The sequence below is a fragment of the Sciurus vulgaris genome, assembly GCF_902686455.1.
Source record: "Sciurus vulgaris genome assembly, chromosome: 11".
NCBI classification, from domain to species: Eukaryota; Metazoa; Chordata; class Mammalia; order Rodentia; family Sciuridae; genus Sciurus; species Sciurus vulgaris.
Genome location: NC_136472.1, coordinates 61435881 through 61460960, shown reverse-complemented (window position 1 = coordinate 61460960; position 25080 = coordinate 61435881). Strand labels below are relative to the sequence as shown.

Genomic DNA, 25080 nt, shown 5'->3' with positions numbered 1-25080 from the left:
GTCAAATGGTGGGTCCATTCCAAGCTTTCTGAGGAATCTCCATTCTGCTTTCCAGAGTGGCTGCACCAATTTGCAACTCCACCAGCAATGTGTGAGTGTGTTCAAGGCAGCTTTGAAGTTCTCAGTGTCTCCTGAGCTGGGAAGGGTGGGCCACAGGACATCTGTGCTGTGGACAGTGAGCCCTGGTTCCCTGTGGTGAGGGTGGCAAATGCTTTGCTGTAATCTCGCTCTAGGGAATGGAGACCATGCCTGAGGAGAGGCTTTTGTCTTTGGAAAGAACTGAGACCCCTCCTCCCCATAGAAGGAACAAAGCTGTGTATCAGGACAGTACCTGGCATGTCAGTAGTTTAGATGGTAGGAAGACACAGGGGTAGAGAATTCCTTCTCAATTGAAGTAGGAGCTGAGACATAGGGTCAACATGGCTGGGAAGATAATATAATCCTTGGAAGTCAGTAAGAGGACCTGTTGCTGAAAACTCAGTCCTTGTCCCTGATGTCAATCCAATAATTAGGACACGGTTTTGAGAAAAATGAAAAAGATGGTTTACTGCTTTGCTAGCAAAGGAGAAATATAGGGACTCTTGTCCCAGGGATAGTGATTCTGCCCATCAGCAGGAACAGGGGGCTTTTAAAGAGGTGACTCAAAGGCTACATTCCATGTGTTCTCTGTTGGAGTTGTAATTCACTTGTTAATTTGGGAGATAGTCACTTCTGAGATCTTGTGCCATCCCCAAAGTCTGGATGACTTGGTTCCTGTGGTGGGTGTGTGCTCAAGGACAAATAACGCTGCCAAGATGGGGAAGAAAGGTAATCCTGTTTCTTTGGAGATTAGGGAGGAGCAGGGAGAGAGGAAGAGAAAAAACGTCCATTTAAAAAATCAGTTGCAGTGGCCGAGCAGTGAGGACTATATTTGCAGCATTGAGTGGACCAGTTTCACAGGACGAGATGAGTGTCTTGGGTATCAGAACTCATCAAACTCTAATGGACTAATGGATCACCGAGTGATTCTCATCCCATAGGTGCAGAGGGAGACCAGCTATTCTGCATGTCTAACAAGCTTCCAGGTGTCCTAGATCAAAGCCTATGCTTTGAGTAGCAAGGTTGTATAGCCTGACAAATGTGCCCTTGCTTGGGGGGCAAGGGCTCAAGAGTTTCATTAGGGCTTAGTTAAAGACCTAACAAGGAAGGCTGGTGATGTGACTCAGTGCTTAAATGCTCCTGGGTTCAATCCCCCGTACCAAAATAAACAAAAAACCCAAAGAACTAACAAGGTGATTTCATCAAGTAGGGGAAGGGAGTGGAGAGGTAGGGTGTTTCAAGGTCAAGAGGCAGATGGGAGCCAGAGGAAGCTTAGGGAAGAGAAATGAAGTCACTGAACTCACGGAAGAGTGGCAACAAACAACCACCACCAAAACTGTAAGAACATAGAAGTAGCCATGTTTTGCTTTGTTTCCACCACACTTTTGGAAACTAGCTCCAATTTCAACAACTGTGTAACCAGAAAAATACGGGCTTTAGCATTATCCCAGCCCTAGAATTGTAGGACTTCCTAATATAATATAAAGCTGCTCCCCCACCCTTTACGCTGCAGTCACTTCCCCGCCTCCCAACTTACAACGTAGCTTGTCAGTCTGTGAACATCCTAGCTAGATATTGGTTCATCAGTCAGCCTGCAAGTATCCTTCTCTGTTATTGGTCCCCTGTTAGCCCGCGGAATTCCACTGCTTAAGAATAGCTCTCCCACCATTTTCTCTCTCTCCTCCTCCTAGCTTTCACTCTCTCTTTCGCACACACTCTCTCTCTCTCTCTCCCTCTCATTTTCTCTCTTACCCTGCAGGGAGACACTCTGCCTGTTTGCTTAATAAACTCTTATGTGAGTTCCCACGTCCAGAGTGGTTTCTGGGTTCTTACACTTCCACTGGTGTTTGTCTACATCCCAAGACATTTCTGAGAGTAATATAGTCAGGGTTCAAAACAACCTTTTCCTCATTGATGATTTTTTTTTTTTCAGGGCTGGCTGGGAATGGAACCCAGGTCCTCATGGAAGCTAAGCAAGTGCTCTACCACTGAGTTACAGCCAGCCTCCCCCTAAAATTCTTTGTGTGTGTGCCGGCAGGGAGCGGGGCGCATTGATTTTTTTTTTTTTTTTTTTTAAGAACTATTTGTGATCAAGCCTATAATTTGTGTGTAGCAAATATTTTTCTTAGATTGTCCTTTGTTTATAGCATTTTTAATCAAACTTATTAAAAGGCACATTTTCCTCCATGGTTTGCAGATTTTTTTTTCCACACACAGGTGGATTTTCTGTAAAGTTATAAAGCATATGCATCAGGGTTCTTCACTTACTTGGGTTTCTTCCAAGGCCCTGTTCATCATCTTGTATTTATAATTCCGAATTCCTTTTCTTAAACAGAATCCTCCAAACTGGGCGTGGTGGCACATGCCTGTAATCCCAGCTCCTTGGGAGGCTGAGGCAGAAGGATCAAGACCAGACTCAGCAACTTAACGACATCAGTCTCAGAATAAATAAATAAAAGGGCGTGGGGATGTAATTCCATGGAGAATACCCCTCAATTTACTTTCTAGTACCAGAGAGCCCTCCAACCCCATAAAATCTGGAACTCCCTCTGATACTAAGAAAAGTCACTCCACCCCAGGACAGAAAAATAGTAGAATCAGACAGTATTACCCTATGTATATGTATGATTACATGAATGGTGTGAGTCTACATTGTGTACAATCATAGAAATGAAAAGTTCTACCCCATTTGTGTACAATGAATCAAAATGCAGTCTGCAAAAATAAAAAGATTTTAATAAAAAAAATTAAAAAAAAAGGTCACTCCACTAATTATGGACAATGTTAATCTATCTTTTCTTCTGGTTTATTTTTATTTTCTAGCTTTTTATTGCTGAAGTTCAGTTTCTTCAAAGAATTCTCAGAACAGAGTTCTGCTGCATTCCTTTCTTCTTTGCTTCACTAGTTTGTGGAAGCCCTTCCCTCACCTCTGTACTTAGCTGAGCTGTGAAGCAGCTCCTGGATTCTGGGGAGAGAGGGAATGGGAGAGCTGGATGGTGTGGGGGGCAGCTGGTTCCCTGGGGCTGCAGTAACAGAGTGCCAAACTGGGTGGCTCCAAACAACAGGAGTTTGTTAAGAATTCACTGCTTCTCAGTCGCATCATGCATCCTTCACAGTTGATGGGGAACCAAGCTGAGGGCAAAATTCTCACTCCCTTCTCTTTTCTTGTTGAGTCTGTTCACTAGTTCTTGGTCTTGGTTTCCTTCAGGATGTATAGGACGATAATCTTTTGTCATCTGCCATGTGGTCTCCAGGGCCCAGCAGAGGGCACAGTAGTCAGCTCTCTTCAGTCATGGAGTTCCTGCCTATCTCCTAAACCTGATATGGGGTTGGGAGGGCAGGGGAAGGGGCAGGGTCCCGGTCTGGGCAGCCCATGTAGCTCTGTGTTCAGTTCCTACCAATCCACTCCAAGCTTGGGTGTCTCCATGGTTGCTTTTCCTTGCAAGGTTGCCTCTAAAGCTAGTGAGGTGAGAGCTTTTGTAAATCCTGGTCTCACTGGACAGTGAGTCACAGCAGGGCTCTACTGGGCTTTCCAACAGGTTTTGAAATGTGTCCTCTCATTCAGAGCTGTTAGATGGAAAATGCCCTTCTGGTGGACAGTGGAGTGGGAGATGGTGCTCTCTGGAGGCAGGAGAAAGGTGAGCTGGGTACAGGCATAAAGGACCTACCTAGGCCTCAACAGCCCTACCTATTTTTTATTTTGAGTCAGGGTCTTGCTGAGTTGCTGAGGCTGGATTTTAACTTGAGATCTTACTGACTCAGCCTCCTGAGCCTCTGGGATTCCAGCAGCCTTCCCTCACATTTGCTGGGAAAACTGCTCTTCCAGAAGTCACTTCTCCAGGATGTTTCCTCCAATCAGCTCTGTGGCATTTCGTCACATCTCCACGTGACCAGTTTGCCTTGGTGCCATCAGCACATGAGCTGTCAATGTGTGTCTGCCTGCCCACTGGAAGATACCAAGTCCTTCATTAAAAGACCAGTCCAGAGAAGAGGCAGACTTTTGAGGGCACACAGGGAAAAACAAAACAAAAAACCATACTGTGAGGAACTGGGTCCTTTGTAATTGGATTGGAAGCATTGGAAAATGGTAAGGCTGAGGCTGTTAACCATAAGAAAAACCTGTCACTTCAACATTCATTTTTAAATACCATTTTTTCCTGTCCAGTGGGGTGGGCCAGATTGGTACAAAAATTATTTCAATTTAGTGTGTCAACTATAAAACTTGAGTTACCCATGAAGTTTAAGTTTCTCTCTCTGGACACTTAACCATTTTATTTTCCTTTAAGATCTCCCTCCCCGGCAATCATTTAAAACCAGGTTAATTCACTGTTGCATTCAATACTATCTGATTCCTGATACGTGAACATAGCAATAACCAAGACACCTAATTGCTTCCTTGGAGTGCTTCTCCAGTGAGTGGGGAGATAGGCAGTAAGCTGGTGGCTGCAAGGTAGGATTGGAATGGGACAGTGGAGTAGAGGGATTTGATAATGGGCAGTTCTTTATGACAATCCACCCAAAAGCTTAATTTTTCTACTAGCCTTGGGGGAAGTCAATACCTACTTACCACATCAGGGACCCAAAAAGCCATATCCTGGCTCTGCTAAAGGCAGTAAAGGGTAGAGGCACATTACCTCAGTCCAAGAGCAACTGCGAGCTTCTGCCTGGGGTCCTGACACTGGGGAATTCATTCCAAGGTACTGGTAGGGGAAGCTGCAAGGCCTAGCGGGCTAGTTAGAAAACTGCCCCAAATTTCTGTGGCTCAGGTTCAGGCTGCCCAACTTCCCTGTCCATTTCTCAGCCTGGTTCTCAAGGTACCTTTAGGTCACTTGAGTTCCAGTAAACTTGTACTTGTCCAGCTTTTCCGCCCCCACAACCAAGAACTTGGTACAAACTCCTGAGCCTTGTAGGAAGTCATATTTTCAAAAGTGGGACATTTATGCTAATACCTAAAGGATGTTACAAAAGGTTTGAAGTGATGGGAATGAGTGGGATATTCCAGTACCTACCTGCCAAAGCAGAGAAGATGAAGAGGAATGAAAAAAGGTACAAAACTTAGGATTTTGGGTTAAAAAACAGGTGGAAAGCCATTTCGTGGGTTTTGAGTGGGAAGATATTTTAAAATTCCTCTTACTTGGGCTACTGTGAACAGGGCAAATGAAGATGTAGAGATAAACAATAGAAGCCAGGTAAGGCTATTTGGGGCACACAGGTGAGAAATCAAAGTCAATGAGGTGAGAAGTTGTGCAGTTTCTAAATGTTTGAAAACCAAAGCTAATAGAATCTGATGTTAGATTAGAATATAGAAGTTCTTGCAGCAGCTGCAAAGGTGGTTTAAGAGATCCAAGTGATTCCCACTGGAAATTCAAATGGAAGAGTGAGGTACAAAGAAAACTAAGCATGGTGCCCTGGAAACATGTAAACAATCCTCAAGAATTGTCTAATAAGGTGATAGGATGATCAAAATCTACTGCATAGAACACAGGAGTTACTACTCGTAACCCGAGAGGGATACAAACCTTACTGAGGTTTAGGGGAGAAAAGTATTTGGTGAACTGAATACAAAAGGCAACTTCCTCAAACAGGAAAGCAGACATCTGGGACAAGATGTACAATTTCTAAGTCTCTACATATGCTAGTCCCTAGCCAAAATGAATTATGGCTATAAACTGAACTCAGTGGCCAAACCACCTCAATTAGTTTTCACCCCAGCATGGAGCACTGACCAGATGGCTAACACCATTTTACTTGAATACACTCCAGTCTCCTGAAATCTTAAGTAGGTTGTCCACTTACCCACTATTTTTGCCGTGATTTAGACAGCCACCCAAAGCTACAAATTGACAAAATTCTAGTGATGACAACCTAAATACAGGGTGAGGCTTTGATTCCAATGGAACATAAAAACACTGGCTCTACCTATCACCCTTTTCTAGTAGGAAAGTAGGGCTTCTTGCAACAGTGTCATCAGTATGATGTACTACTGCCTGCCTTGAGGGTTTCTGTAAACCAAGACCAGGTTGTTCTTAAGTGGCAGGACAGCAACCAGGATGCCAAGACACTTTTTCCAGTGTTCCTGCCCAAGCTAAAGTTAGGATCAGGATTGCAAAAAAATTTCCAGGGCTTATGGGGACATGGGTAAATCCTTAAGGAGTTTCTGAAAAACAACCCCATGAAGAACCTTCAGTTGAATCAAGAAGCCAGATAATTTTACTGGGACAAAGGATTTTTCAAGAGGGGATGGGAGTCTTCCTGGGAACAGATTACCTACCTACTTCAGCCTGATGAGAAGATAAATGTCAGTTTTTGTTGTTATGCATAGACAGTAACATAGCTCCAGATCCATGAGACTTGTGATCTTCGACTAGAAACTGTTTATAGAATACTTACACAGATCTAATAAAATGACTTAAGGAAGAATGACCTTGAATTTGTGTTCTATCATGAAAAGAGAATAGATTGAGTTTATAAGCTCCCTCAATCTTTAGAGATGAGTCTACTGTATCTCAAAAGCCAACAATTCCCCATAAAGTTGCAGGTGCTATTCAAAGTCACATAAAAGTACATCAAGTATCACAATGTTTATTGATAGATACAAGTATATAAAATCAGGGCATGAACATGACTTGATAAATTAAGTAGACTTAATTTCAATACTATAATAAGAGGGACCAATTCAAATTCTCACCATTTGTTTCACACCCACAAAAACCACTTCAAGGGCATTAACGATCTCTCAAAACTGATCAGTTTTGTGCAAGTAAACCATGTTTCTTTTAAAAAGACTTGTGCACTTGCCCAGGCTCAAGGATATTAAAATCTAGCACATAAAGCCCATTACTAGAGGTAGAAATACAGGCAATATACTATTACGGCAACAACCATCAATTACAGTTAAGAATTTTTCTGTAACAACCAAATGGATAATCAAATATTGCAACAACTCAAGTATTACTGAGCAAAGTGCATTTCTACAGTATTCAGTGTTGCTATTCAGTTTTCTAACTTAAAACAGCCTATGATAACTGGCAGCAAAGAAGGTCCTTGCAATAGACTGCCTCTGCTTGAGAACTTATGATGTAATTATTGCATGCTGCTAATATACTATCTAAACATTAAAGATACTCCTAAAATATTTGATGGTAGACTATGATTAAGACATTACACTACAAAAAAACCTTATGCAGAAGGAAATCCTAACTGACGTGCTTCTGCTTTAAATATCGTGAAAACATTACAGCGGAATGAATTTTCGCAGTGGTTAGGTCAAATGCAGTTACATCATAGCAACAGTATGTTTTGCACAATTTAAGGCTTTGGCTGGTTCTTTAGTCAGCTTCTTCCTCTGATTCTTCTTCTTCAGCAGTTTCTAGCCAGGTTAGCCACTGATTCACCTGTAAATTAGATTTGTGATTACTTATTCAACGGCAGGTTCAAGAACCAAAAATCTACCCAGGGGCAAGTCTTGGTAAGACGTTATAAAACAGTTTCCCAAAGCCTGGTCCTTTGGAAAACTAGCATGACAACTGTGTACCAGACCTACAAAATCAGAACCTTTGGGATACAGCAGTGAACCTTTCCTCTCCAGGTAAGTGAGTAAAGCATTTTAATTCTGGAATGTTCTGATGTTTCTTTTCCCCAGGGCTAGCTATTACTCTACTTGGTAAGACAAAAAAAAAATCAAATTTTAAGAAATCAGAAGCTTTCTCTTCTTCACTGAAAAAATTTTAAAAAGCTTAACTCTAAACTTCCACAATCAAATTATTTAAGTGCCTTTAATACAAAAAGTTGTTAATCATCTTAATTCAACATCCTATAAACCAACATTAAGCACGATTTCATGCTAACTGCCCATTTTAATAGTTTTAAACAGTTCAGAATTACACATGGATGAAAAAACTTTCAGAAGCAACTTTTGTCTGTATTTCAGTGTTAAAAAGAGAACCACTCACTGAAATACCACCAATGAAATCGGAAAAACAAAACAAAAAACCCCAAATTTATGAAAAATTTACCTGGAACAAAGCCTTGCCTTTTCCTGGAAACTCTTGGGTTATATCTTCTTTCCAAGCCAGGAAAGCTTCCTCTTCAATAATTTCCATGTCATAGAAGTGAACAAAAAAGCGGAGTAACATGCCTAAAAACCAAAACAAAATCCCATTACTTAGGGTGCTATCTCATCATTGCCCCTTTAACTCTCCATTCCTCTGACACCTGTCATCTCACCTTTTGGGAAGTTGCTGTTGTAGCAGTGCACCTGGAGAGCATACAGGGCACTGACCTGTAGATCCACATGATCATGAAGGAATTTCTGCATCACTGGCTTGAAAGAAAGAAGCAGTTGTTTTTCCTGCTCTAACTGTTCTTTGGAAGGAGCAGAGGAAGAATCTGTCTCGTCGCTGGGTGGGCTTACTTCACTAGAAATATACTGTAAGAAGCTGGACAAAGAGAGGCCTTGTTAGAACCACAAGACGTTTTCTGGTACAAGAAAGAGACAACTCTTAGCTCCTCATTTAGAAGACTTTATTCTCTAGCAAATTAAAACATGAATTTCACTGTATACAGAAGACCACTCATCCTACCTAGTCATTAAGATGTTCACAAATCCTTTATCTACATGAAGTTTGGGAGAGATGTTATCTTTAATCCATTTATATATGGTTTGAGGGGATGGATCCAACTTTATTTGCTTCAAAAGTTCCTTCTCCAATTTGAGAAGTGGGAATAAGAAACTCAGTCCCTTTCCTTCCAAAATCTCCAACATGCGGTCCTTATTCTGATCAATTTCTGAAGAGACAAAATCATTTGCATCACTGAGTAGCAGTTCACTTTATCCAACTGGCTATCTAGAAAGTGTAACTTTACAAATAATTATCTGGTATTTAGGTGTCATGTAAAAGAATATAGAACTAACCCAGCAAAATGAATTCTTAATACATAGATCAAATAAAAAGTTGATGATCCTCTTAAAATAAGGTCTTAAGATGTACCCAAGGCAATGTTTATCATTACTTGGACAGGTAGTAAAGTTGTCTGAATTCACATAAATCCACTCAAGGTACCAAGAATTCCTAGGTTTAGTATTAACAAAACAGCATTCTCTTACCTGGGAGCATTTTCTGCATATTGACCTTGCTTTGTTGAAAAAGTTCTGTTAACCATTCTCGATCTTGTAATTTAGCTAATTGCTGAAGACAAAGTAAGAAGAGTGGGAAATGGGTGCCACTCTCCAGTGGTTGAGCTAGTTCTGAAATGCTCACCAGCTCTGAAATGATGGCACGAGCTGCAAACTGTGCTAAGTATGATTTCACCAAGGGGATGTCGACCTCCAGTTTGGGACACTGGTCCAATACGTTCAGGAAAGCCTTAGAAGGAAAACACAGCAGTCAGTTTATTAGTTTTCAAATGAGTGCAGAGTTCTTATTACATAACCAGGAAAAATGTTTTACCTGCATGAAGTTGTCACTTGTGGCTATCCCTTCCTGTTTGAGTAAACTGATCAAAGAACTTGCTTTTTCTTTATCTTCATCACTTCTATCTAGTGACAGGATGATTACTTTGCTTAACATCTCAGGAAGAAAGTGTTTAGGAGCTCTCATTTCTCTTACACCATTGACAGCCTCATTTGCATTTCCACTATTCAAATACTCTGTTACAACAGTTTCCTGAAAAGAGTGCAATCCAATTACTATTTGTGTTTTCTCTATCCCAAATTTACCAAGAACTAAAGATTATCTGTGGAATCACTAGATGCTTACAGTTAGTTTAAGTAGTTCTTCCTTTGATGGTGGCGGCTTTTTGCTAGTCTTGGCAGGCTTTTCCTGGATAAGTGGAGGATTAGTTTTGAGACCAAGCTGAGGTGTCTAAAAGGCAAGAAACGCGACAGATAAAAGGAGCATGTAATATTAGCTGAAGAAAACATGAAGTTAAAAAAAGAAAAAAAGAGCTCAGTTGGTAGAGTGCCTGCCTTGCATGCACAAGGCACTGGGTTCAATCCCCAGCACCACAAAAAAACAAAAAAAAAAGTCTTCAGAGTACTGGATACTGGAAGAATTGTATCACACTATGGGGCCCATACCTGTCCCAGAGGTGGTGTTTGAGTGCGTGGTGGTTGTGCACTAGGAGGAATCATAGTTATCTGGGGCTGAAGCTTTGGCACTTGATTTTTATTCATTAGGAACGACTGAGCAGGCCTCAAGCTAATCTGGAATTGAAAACAAACCATTACAAACATCCAAGTTAACACAATACAATTGGCTAACATTAAATCTAACAATCTAATATCCTAAAATTAATTGTACAGACTAAATGATTAAATCTAGAGCAAAAATATAAGTTTATCAAAAAAGAAAAAAAAAAGGTTATTCAATGTTAACATAATACATTTAATTTCTGGCAAGAATATTGAAGATCTGATCCACAAAAGAGTAAGATACTGTCATAAATCTTACTTTGGAATTCTCCTAGGATTAGCATTATTAAAATATTCAAATAACCCAACAAATTTAACTTTACTTTAGAAAACATCTTGATCTGTTCTTAAATCACTCTACTTACAGGGAAACCAGGAACAATATCCTGACAACAATTTTCCTCACTCTGACTAATAAAAACTTTTAGAGATTTGCCCTCATATCTCATAATCTTCGCTCACAGGACGCTGGACATTCAAAGAAAGAAAAAGAAGACAGAAAAGAGAGAAAAAAAGAAAAGAACTCCAGCATAAGTCCTCTTAATAACGCGTCTTTTTTATAATCATCGGGCAATAGATTTTCTGAATTGACAAACTACCATATATAAATAACAGGCAAATGTACCTCATCTGCATTAAGCTGTCCTTTCTTAGAAAACCGAGGTGGCATATCCTTCGACTGTCCTTGCAGCTGGGATAAGAGTCCCTGACTCTGGTTATGGTAGAGCTGGCTTAGCCCCTATTTCAGAAAGGGAGAAAGAAAGTCTAGATAAAAAGGGGGTCCACAAATTATGGTAATCAAGTACCAAAGGGATGAGCCAAGCCAAAGGGAAAGCTTAATTGAATTTGCCCAGAGAAAGTAAAAGATGAAATAGGGAAGAATAAAAATCTAGCCTAACTATCAAAGTAATGTGATTTTACTAATCTTAAGGATAAGTATTTCACTCAATTAAAAATAACTGCCAAGGATGTAAATTTGGTTTAGAAAGAACACCTAAAACAGCTGCATCTTTATATAAAGAAGTAAATAAATCCACATTGCAACATTAACACTTGTTTCCTAATGTCTTCTTACCTGGCTTTTCATAAACTTGCCTCCCATCTCTCCAAACTGTGATTGTGTGGGAGGCATGATGTGTCCCCCATGGCCATTGAAGAGTTGATTTGAACGATGACGTCCCATGGTGGGTGAAAATCTATCCTGGATAACTCCTGGACCAGTACCAATTCCACTACCTTAAAATACACATATGAACTCTTAAAAACTGCTATTGAAAAATTTAAACAAATTTTTTAGTCTAACCAAACCACTGTTCTATTAAAAAATTACCTGGCATTTGTCCAAACATATCAGCAAGCCCTCCAAGTGGGTCCCTATCCATTTTCATCCTGGGTGGCATGAACGGTGCCTCCAGAAAGAAGTCATTTCTCATCCCTTGAGCCATAGGAGCAGGGATAAACACTCCTAGATCCTTTGAAAATGAGGTGAATAAGTACTTTCATCTCTGGACACTATTTTACTGAAAACTAAAATTAACATATTGGGGAAAACAAAAACCTATGGAATATTAAACTGCTATTTGTTTCTGTAACAACTTCTCTCAAAAATGGCACAAGACACACTGAAAACATTGTTTCACCACTGCATCTCAAATAAGATGGGGGAGGAATGTTTGTGTCCCTGTGCTATTGTGAAAATTTAAAGACTACTAATTAAACACACACAAACACACACAACTGTGATCTTACTTTAACTGCATCTTGACGGATTTGATTGATCGTCTTTGGTCCATTGTCAAGAAAAGCCTTGCGAGGAACCCAATGGTGTTCTCGCAACTCTACGGTATCCTGTAATTTAAAAGTTAGTGTAAATTTCATTTTAATATTCCCGAACAGGAAAAACTCAGCTTAACATATTCAAATAAACCAGTTTTACCTGCAGCAGGAAACGAATCCTCGCTGGCAATTCCTTACTTAACATCAGGGAGCACATTCGGGCAAAGTACTGATCCATTAAGGACTGATAAAAGACAAAAATACATAATTGAAAGAAAGCAAGCAAGTATGTAGCTTAATTAAGGCTTTTAAGACTCCTAGATAAACAAGGTAAACAAGGTTGTCAAGGTAAACAACCATGGCAACCCTAATGTCAAAATAAGCTGCCTGTTAGGACAAACTAGAGTATACTGTTTCATCAGCAACATACACACCTTGGCTCGTTCATGGTCTAATCTAGGTCCCACTGTCCTCATTATCTGACAGAGGCACTCCAAATCCTCTCCCATATCTTTGAGTTGGACTCTCTTCTTCTTTTCCAAAAGCTGCCAAAAGAATGAAATGCCACATGTTGACAAAATTTTAATCATTCTGGGTTATGTAGTTACTCAGTTTTGCACTGACCCCCTCATAGTTCCTACAGCATCTAGTATGGTTCTATTGATTGTTTTGAGGCAATCCTTTTAAAATAAGTAATTCTGATATATGCAACCAGTTCTACATCTACTCTGTAAAACACATGGCATATGTTCACATTAGATACCGCTCTACATTTAGTTTTTTGCTGGTCATCTAAATCTCTCACTAGCCATCTACTTTCTAATGTGGCACAAAACAATTATAATTGATTTCCTCCAAAGATGCTCCCATTGGCTATCTTAAGCTAACTCTAAATTCCCAGTAATACTTACTGTTTTGATGCACTTATGAAGGATAGATTCATGAATAAGATCAAGCTTGCCAAGTTCTCCAATGAATTTGATGTTCCCCAACATCTTGATCTTAGCAATGGCTCTCTGTTCCTCCTCCTCAGGGAGGAGGGGATTTTCACGCTTATCATAGACTACAGGGGGGAAAAACCAACACTTGGAATTAGGCTGAAAATATACTCTCCGTAGTTAGTAAATACAAATTTTTGTGTGGTTCTGGGGATCAAACCCAGGGCCTCGCTTATGCTCTGCAAGCATTCAATACGGAGCTACATCCCAGCCCTCAAATACAAATAAATTCTTACCATCAACATTTCTGGTTCGGTTCTCAAATTCATCTTGTAATTTGGAAATTAGGAGGCGTCTGAATGTCTGAAAATAAAAGGCATCAACTTTATTAATGATAACTTTCAAATCAATTTTAATCAATTTTAAATAAAAATCACCACTTACTGTGCTTTGCTTCTGTCCCGGCTGACCCTCTGCTGCTGGGCCATCAAAGTTTGGTGCATCTTCTGCCAATCGCAGACATAGCTGAGCATACAGTGAGCTATACTTTGGCTCTTCTAGGGCTTTGTCCACAATCTACAGAAAGTCATTAAAAAAAAAATTAAACTGGCAACTTTCTGAAAAAGTCCTTTTAGGACTTTATTTTGGGGGGGTTGGGAGGTTTACCAGGGACTGAACTCAGAGGCACTTGATCACTAAGCCACACCCCCCAGCCCTACTCTGTATTTTATTTAGAAGCAGGGTCTCATTGGGTTACTTAGTGCCTTGATTTTGCTGAAGCTGGCTTTGAACTTTGGATCCTCCTGCCTCAAACTCCCCAGCCACTGGGATTACAGGCGTGCACCATCACACCCAACAATGACCTTTTTTTGGGGTAGTCTTAAGATTATTAACTCTTATGACAAATTATTTCTCTTTGCCTCTTTTATTATTTGGAAATAAGAACGCTTCTCTCGTAAGGTTTACTATGAGATAAATTTGAAAAGACATACAGACTGCTTAGTATACACAGCCTGGAAAAATAAGACCACTTAAATGTAGACTCTTACAATGCTATCAAACTGTTATAAAAGGTCTCATTCCTCCCCCAATCACTGAGTTGGAAAACATCTCAGAAAAAATATAAAGACACTGGAAAGCTGGGTATGTAGCTCAATGGCAGAGCACTTGTCCACTAGCACATGAGGCCAGATGTTCTAGGGGGTTGGGGATAGTGGGGGAAGACACTATTATACAACTCATTTCTCAAAACAAAATATGGTTATCTTCTAAATAGGGAAAACAACTAGCTTGCTGATAACTCTTCAAGCACAGTATAAACAATTTTGAACTTCACCTTTTAAATCTTATGACAAAATTAATAGTTCTGTTTTTATTACTATTAGCATTCAGAAACACATATGTATCAACTCACACAATAGGGTTTCAAGAAATAATTAAGGGTAAAAAAAATAACTTGAGGTTGTTAATATTTTCCTCTTTACAAGTTTCCAACATTTAAAACTTACCAGCAGTATGACCCCTTTAAGGATGAGTTTAGACTCTACACCCACATTGAGGAGCTCAAGGCATAGCTTGTCAAACTTTTCAGGAGTAAGCTTATTGAGTATGCTGTGGGAAAAAAGAATCACATTTAAATGTCAGCAAACAGAATAAAGATTCTTCCTTGTCACTGTTGTTTAGACTATTAACATCTATCAGATCAGGGATTCCCAGCTGTTTGACAAGAAACCTTTCTCAAAACAAGAGCACATGGGCCTCATTATCAGGGACTAGAGACCACGAACTCTGACAGTTATACTCCCTACTCTAATGCGTTACATACCAAGCCAAGATGAAAGTGCAAGTACAATAAGCTTATGGGTTATAAGCAACTGGCTGGAAGTAATGGTACAAATACTGTTGTGCTGCTCTTCAGTTTAAGACAAATTTTTAAGATACTGTGAACATTAGCATTAAGATATATTCTCCGGGCATGAACATTGCCTTTTGAGTAGTATAACACATACACTGCAGAAATATAGTGAATCCATACTTCCCTCTTAAAAAACCAGACTCTGAAACTTACCCTCTTACTTTCCTGAAGATTGCATCATGTCGTTCTTTTTCATTTGCGGAGTTGTTTGCTGCGGAGTTGTCATCTCGTCTAGTGCTTCGTGCAGGAATCCATTTCTGAGCGTTTTGCCCTGGGGTTTTCCCCAGGAACTCGCTGATTAATAAATATCAACAGAGACTCATAATTAAGAAAATTTGCAACAGCAGCCAGTCACACACCAAATGTCACATTGATTAGAAATTTGGAACAGAAAAATAATCTATGCTTTCTCAACTTCCTCCACAAACCCTGAAGATCACTGGTTCTCAAACAGTGCACATCAGAATCACATACAGGGCTTCATGAAACAAACTGCTGGGCCTACTCTCAGTTTCACTTTAGCAGGTTCGGGGTAGTGGCTAAGAATTTTCATTTCCAGTATATATTCCCAGATGATACCAATGCTGGTGGTCCAGGAGCCACATCTTGAGAATACTAATGTCTTGTGATCATATTCCATATAAACACCTTGCATAGATAATAACTCATTTTAAAAATAACATCAATAAAAACAACCCAACAGTAAGAGGGAGGACAAAAAAGCAGTTTCAGAGCTCCAACTCACATCAGATGAGCTATCCAAGGGATAATCAAGAATTAAATACTCTGTATTTAGGATTATTTAGCAGACACCATGCTGTTATGCATGGGAAAGACTTAATTTAAACCTACTATGTTAATGTTTTTACATGTTTACCATACCTGTTGCCAGCAGTCTTGGGATAGTGCTGAGGTGCACCCCTACTTCCTCCTCCGCCCGAAGAAGCACTATTGATAAGGAAAAATTTTCTTGATTATACCAATTATGTCTCATTATAAAGAGTTAAGGGTTTTTTTTTTTAATTTCAGAAGAAATCTGGTCTAGAGGAGATCCTAATAACTGCATTTATTCTTTGGGTAGTTAATTATGAGAAAACTGTCAGTAAAGACTTAGGGACTTTTATTTAGTGTAGTCACTTCCTGATTTGTGAGCACTTAAAACACCCCCCCCCCCCAAAATCTACACATACCTGAAACGAGAAGCACCCCCTTCTGCAATCGCACTCTCCACTTTGGCGGCTTGACAACGAAGAATCTTCAAAAGAATAATATTAATGGATGGGGTGGGGAAGGGAGGGGATGGGAGAAATGAAAAACCTAGAATGAGAAAGAGCATCAAGATTAGACACTGCTAACGTACAAATCTATAAACCTTCATTCAATAATTTATTTCAGATCCTGGCACTGCAGTTGATTTAACTTTCACTGCATTGCAGGTCTCATAACACTAAAAATAGAACGTACTCAAAAAACACAAATGGACAAGTAGAACTTTTTTTTGCTTAAGAGATTCCAGCTGATCAAGGACGCAAAGAACAGCATTCGTAGGCATACAAGAACTCAAACTGCTCAGAACGAAGCCACATGCCACTGTCTTTAAAACTTAGAGATAACTTATCAACACCATAGCATTAGGGAAATATGTCTGCTCTGACAATTCGTGCTGCCTGGGTGGCGAGCCGCACTGGGCGGTTAAGGCCCGAAGGCGGCTCCGCAGCTTCCCTCACCGCCCATCCCTCCTTCCCGCAGAGGGCATGTGTTGAGACGCGCCGAGGGCCCGGGCCTGCGGGCGCTCGGCAGGCGGAAGACCAGGGCCACAACATGGCAGCACAACCTCCGCCCCGTTTTCCCTTCCTGGGAACAAAGAGCAGCGGATTCCTCCCACCCCGGCTCGAGTTAGGTAAGTGCTACCGACAGGCGCCCCGGGAGGCCGCGAATCCCCCGGCGGGAGCAGCGGCAGAGGCCGCCCCCGCCGGCCCAGAGCCCGGCTCTTTGTTCTCGGGGCAGGAAGACGGCCTCCGGCCCACCCGCCGCCTGCGGGCGGGCCCCCTCCCACCCATAAATCCCCCGGGACTGACAGCCACCTCGCCATCGCCTCCGCGGGCCGACAAAGGGGCCCAAGCCCTCACCCTCTGCCTCCCCCCACGAAGGGCAGCCGGCCGACAGGCCCCGCTTAACTTCGCCCCGCCGGGAGGCTGGGCTCCGGGACTCCTGCGCGTCGCTGGTCCCGCGCCAACGGCCGGGCCCTGCCCGCGGCCCATCGCCCTCCCGCCGCGGCGCGCGCCCGCGCCCGCGCCACGCTCCCCGGCCGCCCAAGCACATCGCGCCTCGGCCCGCTCGGCCCCGTAGGCGCCACCCCGCTATCACCCGACACAAAGCCGGACCAAGTTGCAGTTTTCCTTCTACTCCATCAGCAATGGCAAGGGAGAGCACAGGCCGGGAATTTCCAGGTGCCCCAAGTGCAGAGGAAACGCTAAAAAAGAGTCGCCCCGCCCGGCTCCGCCTGCGGCCGCCATTTTGTACCGCTCGAGAAGAAGCGGCCGGGGACGGCGGCCATTTTAGAGCGCTCCGCTCGGCGGCGGCGACTCCACTCACCTTCACCGAGAACTCAGCAGCTGCCACCGCAGCTGCCTCCTCAGGATCCGGTCGTCGGGGACGGGGAAGGGAGGGGGAAGGGGAACGGAAAACAAAAAAGGGGGAGGGAAGGGGGAGGAAGGAGTCGGGGACGGCTTGAAACTCTCAGCTCAGAGGAGTCGCTGCTGCAGCCACCACCCGGTACCAGCCGCCACCTCCATAGAGCTCCGACTCGCTGCTGGCGCTGAGGCGTGTCAGAAGCCGAACTTATCACTCTGGGGCAGCCGAACCCACCAGAGCCGCCCCGAATGGCTCTTTCGCCACCCAATCAGCAGCCTGGCTGCCATCTGCCACCAATCCGCGCAGGGCGGCGGGGAGGAGCCAGAGGGCCAAGCTCGGTTGCGGCGCAGCCCCGCCGCAGTGCGCAAAGCCATATTCGCGAAGGCTCTGGGTCCAAGCCAGTGGCGTAAGGCGAGCCGAGCGTTGTTGAGCTGCGGTCCGCTTGCGTAAAAGCTGGAGAGCCCTTCTGAGTGCGTTGGTGTGGTTGCCTCGTCTTCCTGCATAAGCTCTTTGTTCCCAGAATCCGTACCCCAGTGTTGAGTTGTACAAGCCTCTTTTCCTTCCTCGTCTTTGCTCCTGCAACCTGGGAAGAAAACGCACGGTTCTCCTACCTTACCCAACCCCTGTCCGTGGCGTGTGTGAGCACTGATTTTCCCAGCGCCCGAGGGAGCTGTGATTGCCCCTCGCGGGCCAGGCCTCCTGGGACCAGCCTGCAGCGTTGAGGCCTGGCGCCCCCGGGGCGCCGCGCGGGGAATCGCTACCTGTTTTCAGGTCCTCGGTTTCGGCAGGCTTAGGGGGTGGGGGGTCCGGGAGAGAGAGGAGACAAGACGAATGCGAAAGCCCAGTGCGGGAAGAAGGCGTTCAGCTCTTTATTGACGCACCGTCTGCAGAGTGAATGAGAAAGGAATGAAAGGAAGGGGTTTATTGTCTTTGTACCTCAGGTTAGAAGCAGCTGTCCCCAAAGGAACGTCGGGCCCGCGGTCACCGAAGAATGCCCAGAACATGCCCGACTTGTTCGGAAGAAGTGTTGGTAGAGCGCGGGCGCTTGGAGGGTTTTAAATTGCTCACTCTTGGTTTTTGTTTTTTCTTTAAAGCACGTTGAACACTGTTAGCAGTGTATTTTCATTTTATATAAGGTTCATGTAAGAAATAGGGTTAGGCTTTTCAAAACTGGCAGGTTGAACTATTTATATTTCTCAGTTAATATATTAAAGGATAGGGTAAGCGTTCCATCGTTTGCGACATTTCAGCTTTACGAAAATGGAGTCATGTTTCCATATATTTTAATAACAGAAATGTCCCCATCTCCATTTTGATCCCGGTTCTTGATATAATGTAATCAAAAGAAAACCTGTGTGTTAAAGTGCAGGACTTGTCCAATGGAGGGCAGGATTTTCAAAGACCCAAACTTAGGTTTGACATGTCAAACAGCTCTTGGTGTTCAAAGTGCCTGGTCCTGAATAAGTTTTCAGGACAGTTACACTATCCTGAACATTTAAATCTGATTCGAGAAGGAAGTGGTGTGGTTCTGAAGGTTTCTGACTAAATTCTCGCATCCTTAGATATTTGCTATGCAATAGGTTGTTCATTCCTCACCTTATTGTTACTACAATTATTGCTATTAAATCAATTTCACTTTATTTTTAAAAACCAGAAAAAGCATTTTCATTCGTAAACTTAGTTATGTGTTTAAAAAAAAAAAAAGGAAACATTTTGGATACAAATTTTGCAAATACAAGAGGTTTCATGTTGTAATTTCAGGACACTTCTAGCTTCAAGATAATACCAGAATAATACTTCATTATAATTTTTGTAGGATTTTGCATACTTCAATATATGTGTATTTTTACACAACTGGTTTACATTCCTCATATTTGATAGAATTGTGTTCAAATCACTATAATAACCTAGACGTCAAAGAAAGTAGTCATTTAGCCCCAAAACCTGGATGTTCTAATAATTAAGGAACTTGAAACTTAATGATTAAAATTTTAAATAAAAAGAGATTTTACTTAATCTTTATAAATCTCTGCTGATAGTGAATCCCTCCCCTGTGGGCTTTTAAAGTAAAAGCTTATGAGAAACTGGATTGGTAGGGAGTAACCCAAGGTAGCAAAGAAAAAGTAAAAGTGTAGATAAAACACAGTTTTTCATTTACCTTTCACTCAGTGGAGAGAAAAAACTTTCACAATTTCAGATGTTTCCATCACACGATGGAAACCTGATAATTCAAGTCATTGTCTGGAATTTAGCTTTTAGTTCATAGAAAACTGAATTTTAAAAGTACTTTGAAGTGCTAGTTTTACACTTCTATCTTGTCAGTTTCCTGTAAGACTGAAAAAACCTTAAAATATTCCTGTCTTGTTAACATATACTTTTGCATTGTTTTAACTAATGTCATATGCTGGTAGTTATTCTAGTGCATACTACTCCTACAACATTTACTATCTGTGCTGAAGGATTCCCTAATCATACATCGTAAGCCCCAATCTTCCAATCTAAATCTAATACTGAATTTCTAACAGCCTACATCAGAGAAACCAATTTGCTGCCATATTTAGTTTGGTTCACATTAGTGTTTTGTTTGTTTTTGTTTTTTTGGTTCTGGGGATTGAACTCAGGGCACTTAACCACTAAGCCACATCCCCAGCTCTTTTTGTTTTTTATTTAGAGCCAGGGTCTCACTGAGTTCTGAGGCTAGCTTTGAACTCCCAATCCTGCCTCAGCCTCCCAAGCCCCTGAGATTATAGGCGTGCACCATTGCGCCCAACCCACATTAGTTTTAAACACTTGAGTTAATTGACATTCAAATATTAGGAGGTTGTATATATGAACCCAGATTTCCACTTTTTCAGAAAAAAAACTCAAGAAGTGGCAATACTGGGCCTGAATACAGGGCAACATTCAAGTACAGCAGAGTAGCAAACTCATATATGTTTTCTCTTGGAGCTGGGCATGTAGCTCAGGAGTAAACATTTGCCTTGCATATGTGAGGCCTTGGGTTTGAAACCTAGCATTGAAGAAAAAGATTATTTTCTGTAGTCAAATCTAACTGAATGCACTCATTTGTGTTCTTGTCTGGCCTTTATAGCTTTTTTGCTTTTTCTAGTTGCTTGTTCAAATTCAACAGATTTAGTATGTAACAGATCATCTTCCTATTTTAAGGAAAAAGAGTCAGACCTATTGAGTTGGAACATCTTCTCTAACGCTTGCTGTATAACTTTGGGCAAGTTATTTAATTGCTCTCTCGTCTTAAGTTTTTGAATTTGTAAAATGGTAATGATGATGTTATCTATAGAGTTGTAAAGTTTAAAGCATACAGTGTAGAACCTGATGTAATAGTTAATGTTGGTTACCATATTGTCAATAATCTTGAGTAACTAGCTGTTTCACAATATATTATGCTAGAAACTTTACATTTTCTCTTTCTTTTTGATCTGGTTTAATATTCAATCTGTTGTTGAGTCCTGCTATTATTTTTCTCTAAATGTTTCTTTTACTCATCTTCTTTCCTACAGTGTTATTGCACGCATGCTTATCCAGGTCTTGGAAGTTTTTCTCCTGAATTACTGAAAAATTCTAGTTGTTTTCTACAGTCTTTTCCTCTAGTCTATATAGTCATGTTACTCTTCCCTAAAACACTCCCCCTGCAACATATCATTACCATGCTTAACAATCTTGATGCTTCACTATTTTCTACATCTGATGATCTCAACCTTGGCTGCACACAGTGGAATCACTTGGGGATTTTTAAAATATCTTAGTGTTCAGGTTGCATCCAAGATCAGACAACCAAGATCAGACAAGTAAGAATCTCTAGGAGTGGAATCTAGAAATGAATAGTATTTAAAGGTCTCCATGTATTTTTTTGGTTGTTGTTCTTCTTAGATATACATACAATATAACTTATTCTAACTGGGATTCCATTCTTGTGGTTGTACATAATGTGGAGTTTCACTGGTCATATATGAACGTATGAAAGATATATCTAATTCATTCTACTGTCTTTCCTATTCCCATCCCCTTCCCTTCCTTTCATTCCCCTTTGTCTAATCCAGCGAACTTTTTTTTTTTTGGTACCAGGGATTGAACTCAGGGGCACTCGACCAATGACCAGGGATGGAACTCAGGGACACTTGACCAATGAGCCACATCCCCAGCCCTATTTTGTGTTTTATTTAGAAACAGAGTCTCACTGAGTTACTTAGCACCTCACTTTTGCTAAGGCTGGCTTTTTTCTTTTCTCCTTTTTTTAAAAATTTATTTTATTATTGTAAACAAATGGGATACATGTTGTTTCTGTTTGTACATGGAGTAACAGCATACCATTTGCATATTCATAAATTTACATAGAGTAATGATGTTTGATTCATTCCATTATTTTTTTCCTTCCCCCCACCCCTCCACCCCTCTTTTCCCTCTATACAGTCCCTCCTTCCTCCATTCTTGTCCCACTCTAACCCCCCATTAAGTGTCATCATCCGCTTATCAGTGAGATCATTCCTCTTTTGGATTTTTGAGATTGGCTTATCTCACTTAGCATGATATTCTCCAATTTCATCCATTTGCCTGCAAATGCCATAATTTTATTATTCTTTATAGCTGAGTAATATTCCATTGTATATATTATACCACAGTTTCTTTATCCATTCATCAATTGAAGGATATCTAGGTTGGTTCCATAGTCTGGCTATTGTGAATTGAGCAGCTATGAACATTGATGTGGCTGTATCTCTGTAGTATGCTGATTTTAAGTCTTTTGGGTATAGGCCGAGGAGTGGGATAGCTGGGTCAAATGGTAGGTCCATTCCAAGTTTTCTAAGGAATCTCCACACTGCTTTCCAGAGTGGCTGCACTAATTTGCAGCCCACTAGCAATGTATGAGTGTACCTTTTTCCCCACATCCTCTCCAACACCTATTGTTGCTGTGTTCTCGATAATCGCCATTCTAATTGTGGTGAGATGGAATCTTAGTGTAGTTTTGATTTGCATTTCTCTTATTACTAAAGATGGTGAACATTTTTTCATATGTTTGTTGTACTGCTTGTAGATCTTCTTCTCTGAAGTGTCTGTTCATATCCTTAGCCCATTTGTTGATTGGGTTATTTGTATTCTTCGTGTAGTTTTTTGAGTTCTTTATATATTCTGGAAATTAGTGCTCTATCTGAAGTATGAGTGGTAAAGATATTCTCCCACTCTGTAGGCTCTGTCTTTGCATTGCTGATAGTTTCCTTTGCTGAGAGAAAGCTATTTAGTTTGAATCTATCCCAGTTGTTGATTCTTGCTTTTATTTCTTGTGCTACGGGAGTCCTGTTAAGGAAGTCTGATCCTAAGCCGACATGTTGAAGATTTGGACCTACTCTTTCTTCTATAAGATGCAAGGTCTCTGGTCTGATTTCGAGGTCCTTGATCCATTTTGAGTTGATTTTTGTGCAGGGTGAGAGATAGGGGTTTAGTTTCATTCTGTTGCATATGGATTTTTGGTTTTCCCAGCACCATTTGTTGAAGAGGCTATCTTTTCTCCATTGCATATTTTTTGGCCCCTTTGTCTAGTATGAGAAAATTGTATTTATTTGGGTTTGTGTCTGTGTCCGCTATTCTGTACCATTGATCTACCTGTCTATTTTGGTACTGATACCATGCCGTTTTTGTTACTATAGTTTTACAGTATAGTTGAAGATCTGGTATTGCGATACCCCCTGCTTCGCTCTTTCTACTGAGGATTGCTTTAGCTATTCTGGGTTTCTTATTCTTCCAGATGAATTTCATGACTGCTTGCTCTATTTCTGTAAGGTACGTCATTGGGATTTTAATTGGAATTGCATTGAATCTGTATAGCACTTTTGGTAGTATGGCCATTTTGACAATATTAATTCTGCCTATCCAAGAACAGGGGAGATCTTTCCATCTTCTAAGGTCTTCCTTAATTGCTTTCTTCAATGTTTTGTAGTTTTCATTGTAGAGATCTTTTACCTCTTTGGTTAGATGGATGCCCAAGTATTTTATTTTTTTTGAGGCTATTGCAAATGGAGTTGTTTTCCTCATTTCCCTTTCAGCTGTTTCGTAGCTTGCATATAAAAATGCTTTCGATTTATACGTGTTGATTTTATAGCCTGCTATTTTGCTGAATTCATTGATGAGGTCTAGAAGTGTTCTGGAGGAGGTTTTGGATCCTCTAAATAAAGAATCATGTCATCAGCAAATAGTGGCAGCTTAAGTTCCTCTTTTCCTATTCGTATCCCTTTAATTTCTTTAGTCTGTCTAATTGCTCTGGCTAGAGTTTCCAGGACAATGTTGAGTAGAAGTGGTGAAAGAGGACATCCCTGTCTTGTTCCCATTTTTAAAGGGAATGGTTTCAGTTTTTCTCCATTAAGAATGATGTTGGCCATGGGCTTAGCATAAATAGCCTTTACAATGTTCAGGTATGTTCCCACTATCCCTATTTTTTCTAGTGTTTTCAGCATGAAAGGGTGTTGTATTTTGTTGAACGCTTTTTTTGCGTCAATTGAAATAACCATATGATTCTTATCCTTAAGTCTATTGATATGATGGATTACGTTTATTGATTTATGAATGTTGAACCATCCTTGCATTCCAGGGATGAACCCCACTTGATCGTGGTGCACAATTTTCTTAATATGTTTTTGGATACGGTTTGCCAATATTTTGTTAAGGATCTTAGCATCTATATTCATCAAGGATATTGACCTAAAATTTTCTTTCCTTGATGTGTCTTTACCCTCCTTTTCTATTTCCTGGAATACTTTGAGAAGTATTGGAATGAGTTCTTCTTTGAAGGTCTTGTAGAACTCGGCTGAGAATCCATCTGGTCCTGGGCTTTTCTTGGATGGTAGATTTTTAATGGCTTCTTCTATTTCATTGCTTGATATTGATCTGTTTAAATTGTGTATGTCCTCCTGGTTCAGTTTGGGAGGAGCATATGTCTCTAGAAATTTGTCAATGTCTTCGGTACTTTCTATTTTGTTGGAATACAGATTTTCAAAGTAGGTTCTCATTATGTTCTGTATCTCTGTAGTGTCTGTCGTGATATTTCCTTTTGCATCATGTGTTTTAGTAATTTGAGTCTTCTCTCTCCTTCTCTTTGTTAGTGTGGCTAAGGGTTTATCTATTTTGTTTACTTTCTCAAAGAACCAACTTTTTGTTTTGTCAATTTTTTGAATAGTTTCTTTTGTTTCAATTTCATTGATTTCAGCTCTGATTTTAATTATTTCCTGTCTTCTACTACTTTTGCTGTTATTCTGTTCTTCTTTTTCTAGGGCTTTGAGCTGTAGTGTTAGGTTATTTAATTGTTGACTTTTCATTCTTTTCTGGAATGCGCTCTATGCAATGAATTTTCCTCTTAGTACCGCTTTCATAGTGTCCCAGAGATTTTGATATGTTGTATTGTTGTTCTCATTGACCTCTAAGAATTTTTTTATCTCCTCCCTGATGTTTTCTGTTATCCATGTTTCATTCAATAGCATATTATTTAGTCTCCAGGTATTGAAGTAATTTCTGTTTTTTATTTCATCATTGATTTCTACTCT

The 25080-nt window shown here is 40.9% G+C and overlaps 1 protein-coding gene across 1 annotated transcript; it reads right to left on the bottom strand.

Moving 5' to 3' along the window:
* Positions 1-6644: 6644 nt before the first annotated feature.
* Positions 6645-17694, bottom strand: EIF4G2 (eukaryotic translation initiation factor 4 gamma 2; the record flags this gene model as incomplete). Its single annotated transcript, XM_079101753.1, has 23 exons — positions 6645-7472; positions 8094-8215; positions 8305-8516; positions 8661-8865; positions 9185-9443; positions 9528-9743; positions 9837-9941; positions 10157-10282; positions 10896-11009; positions 11346-11506; positions 11601-11742; positions 12020-12118; positions 12207-12290; positions 12481-12591; positions 12958-13109; positions 13281-13347; positions 13429-13560; positions 14493-14595; positions 15053-15193; positions 15782-15847; positions 16090-16216; positions 17495-17506; positions 17679-17694. 23 exons carry the CDS (start codon positions 17692-17694, stop codon positions 7407-7409), a joined length of 2838 nt encoding a protein of 945 aa, XP_078957879.1. The 3' UTR covers positions 6645-7406.
* Between the last annotated feature and the right edge of the window lie 7386 nt (positions 17695-25080).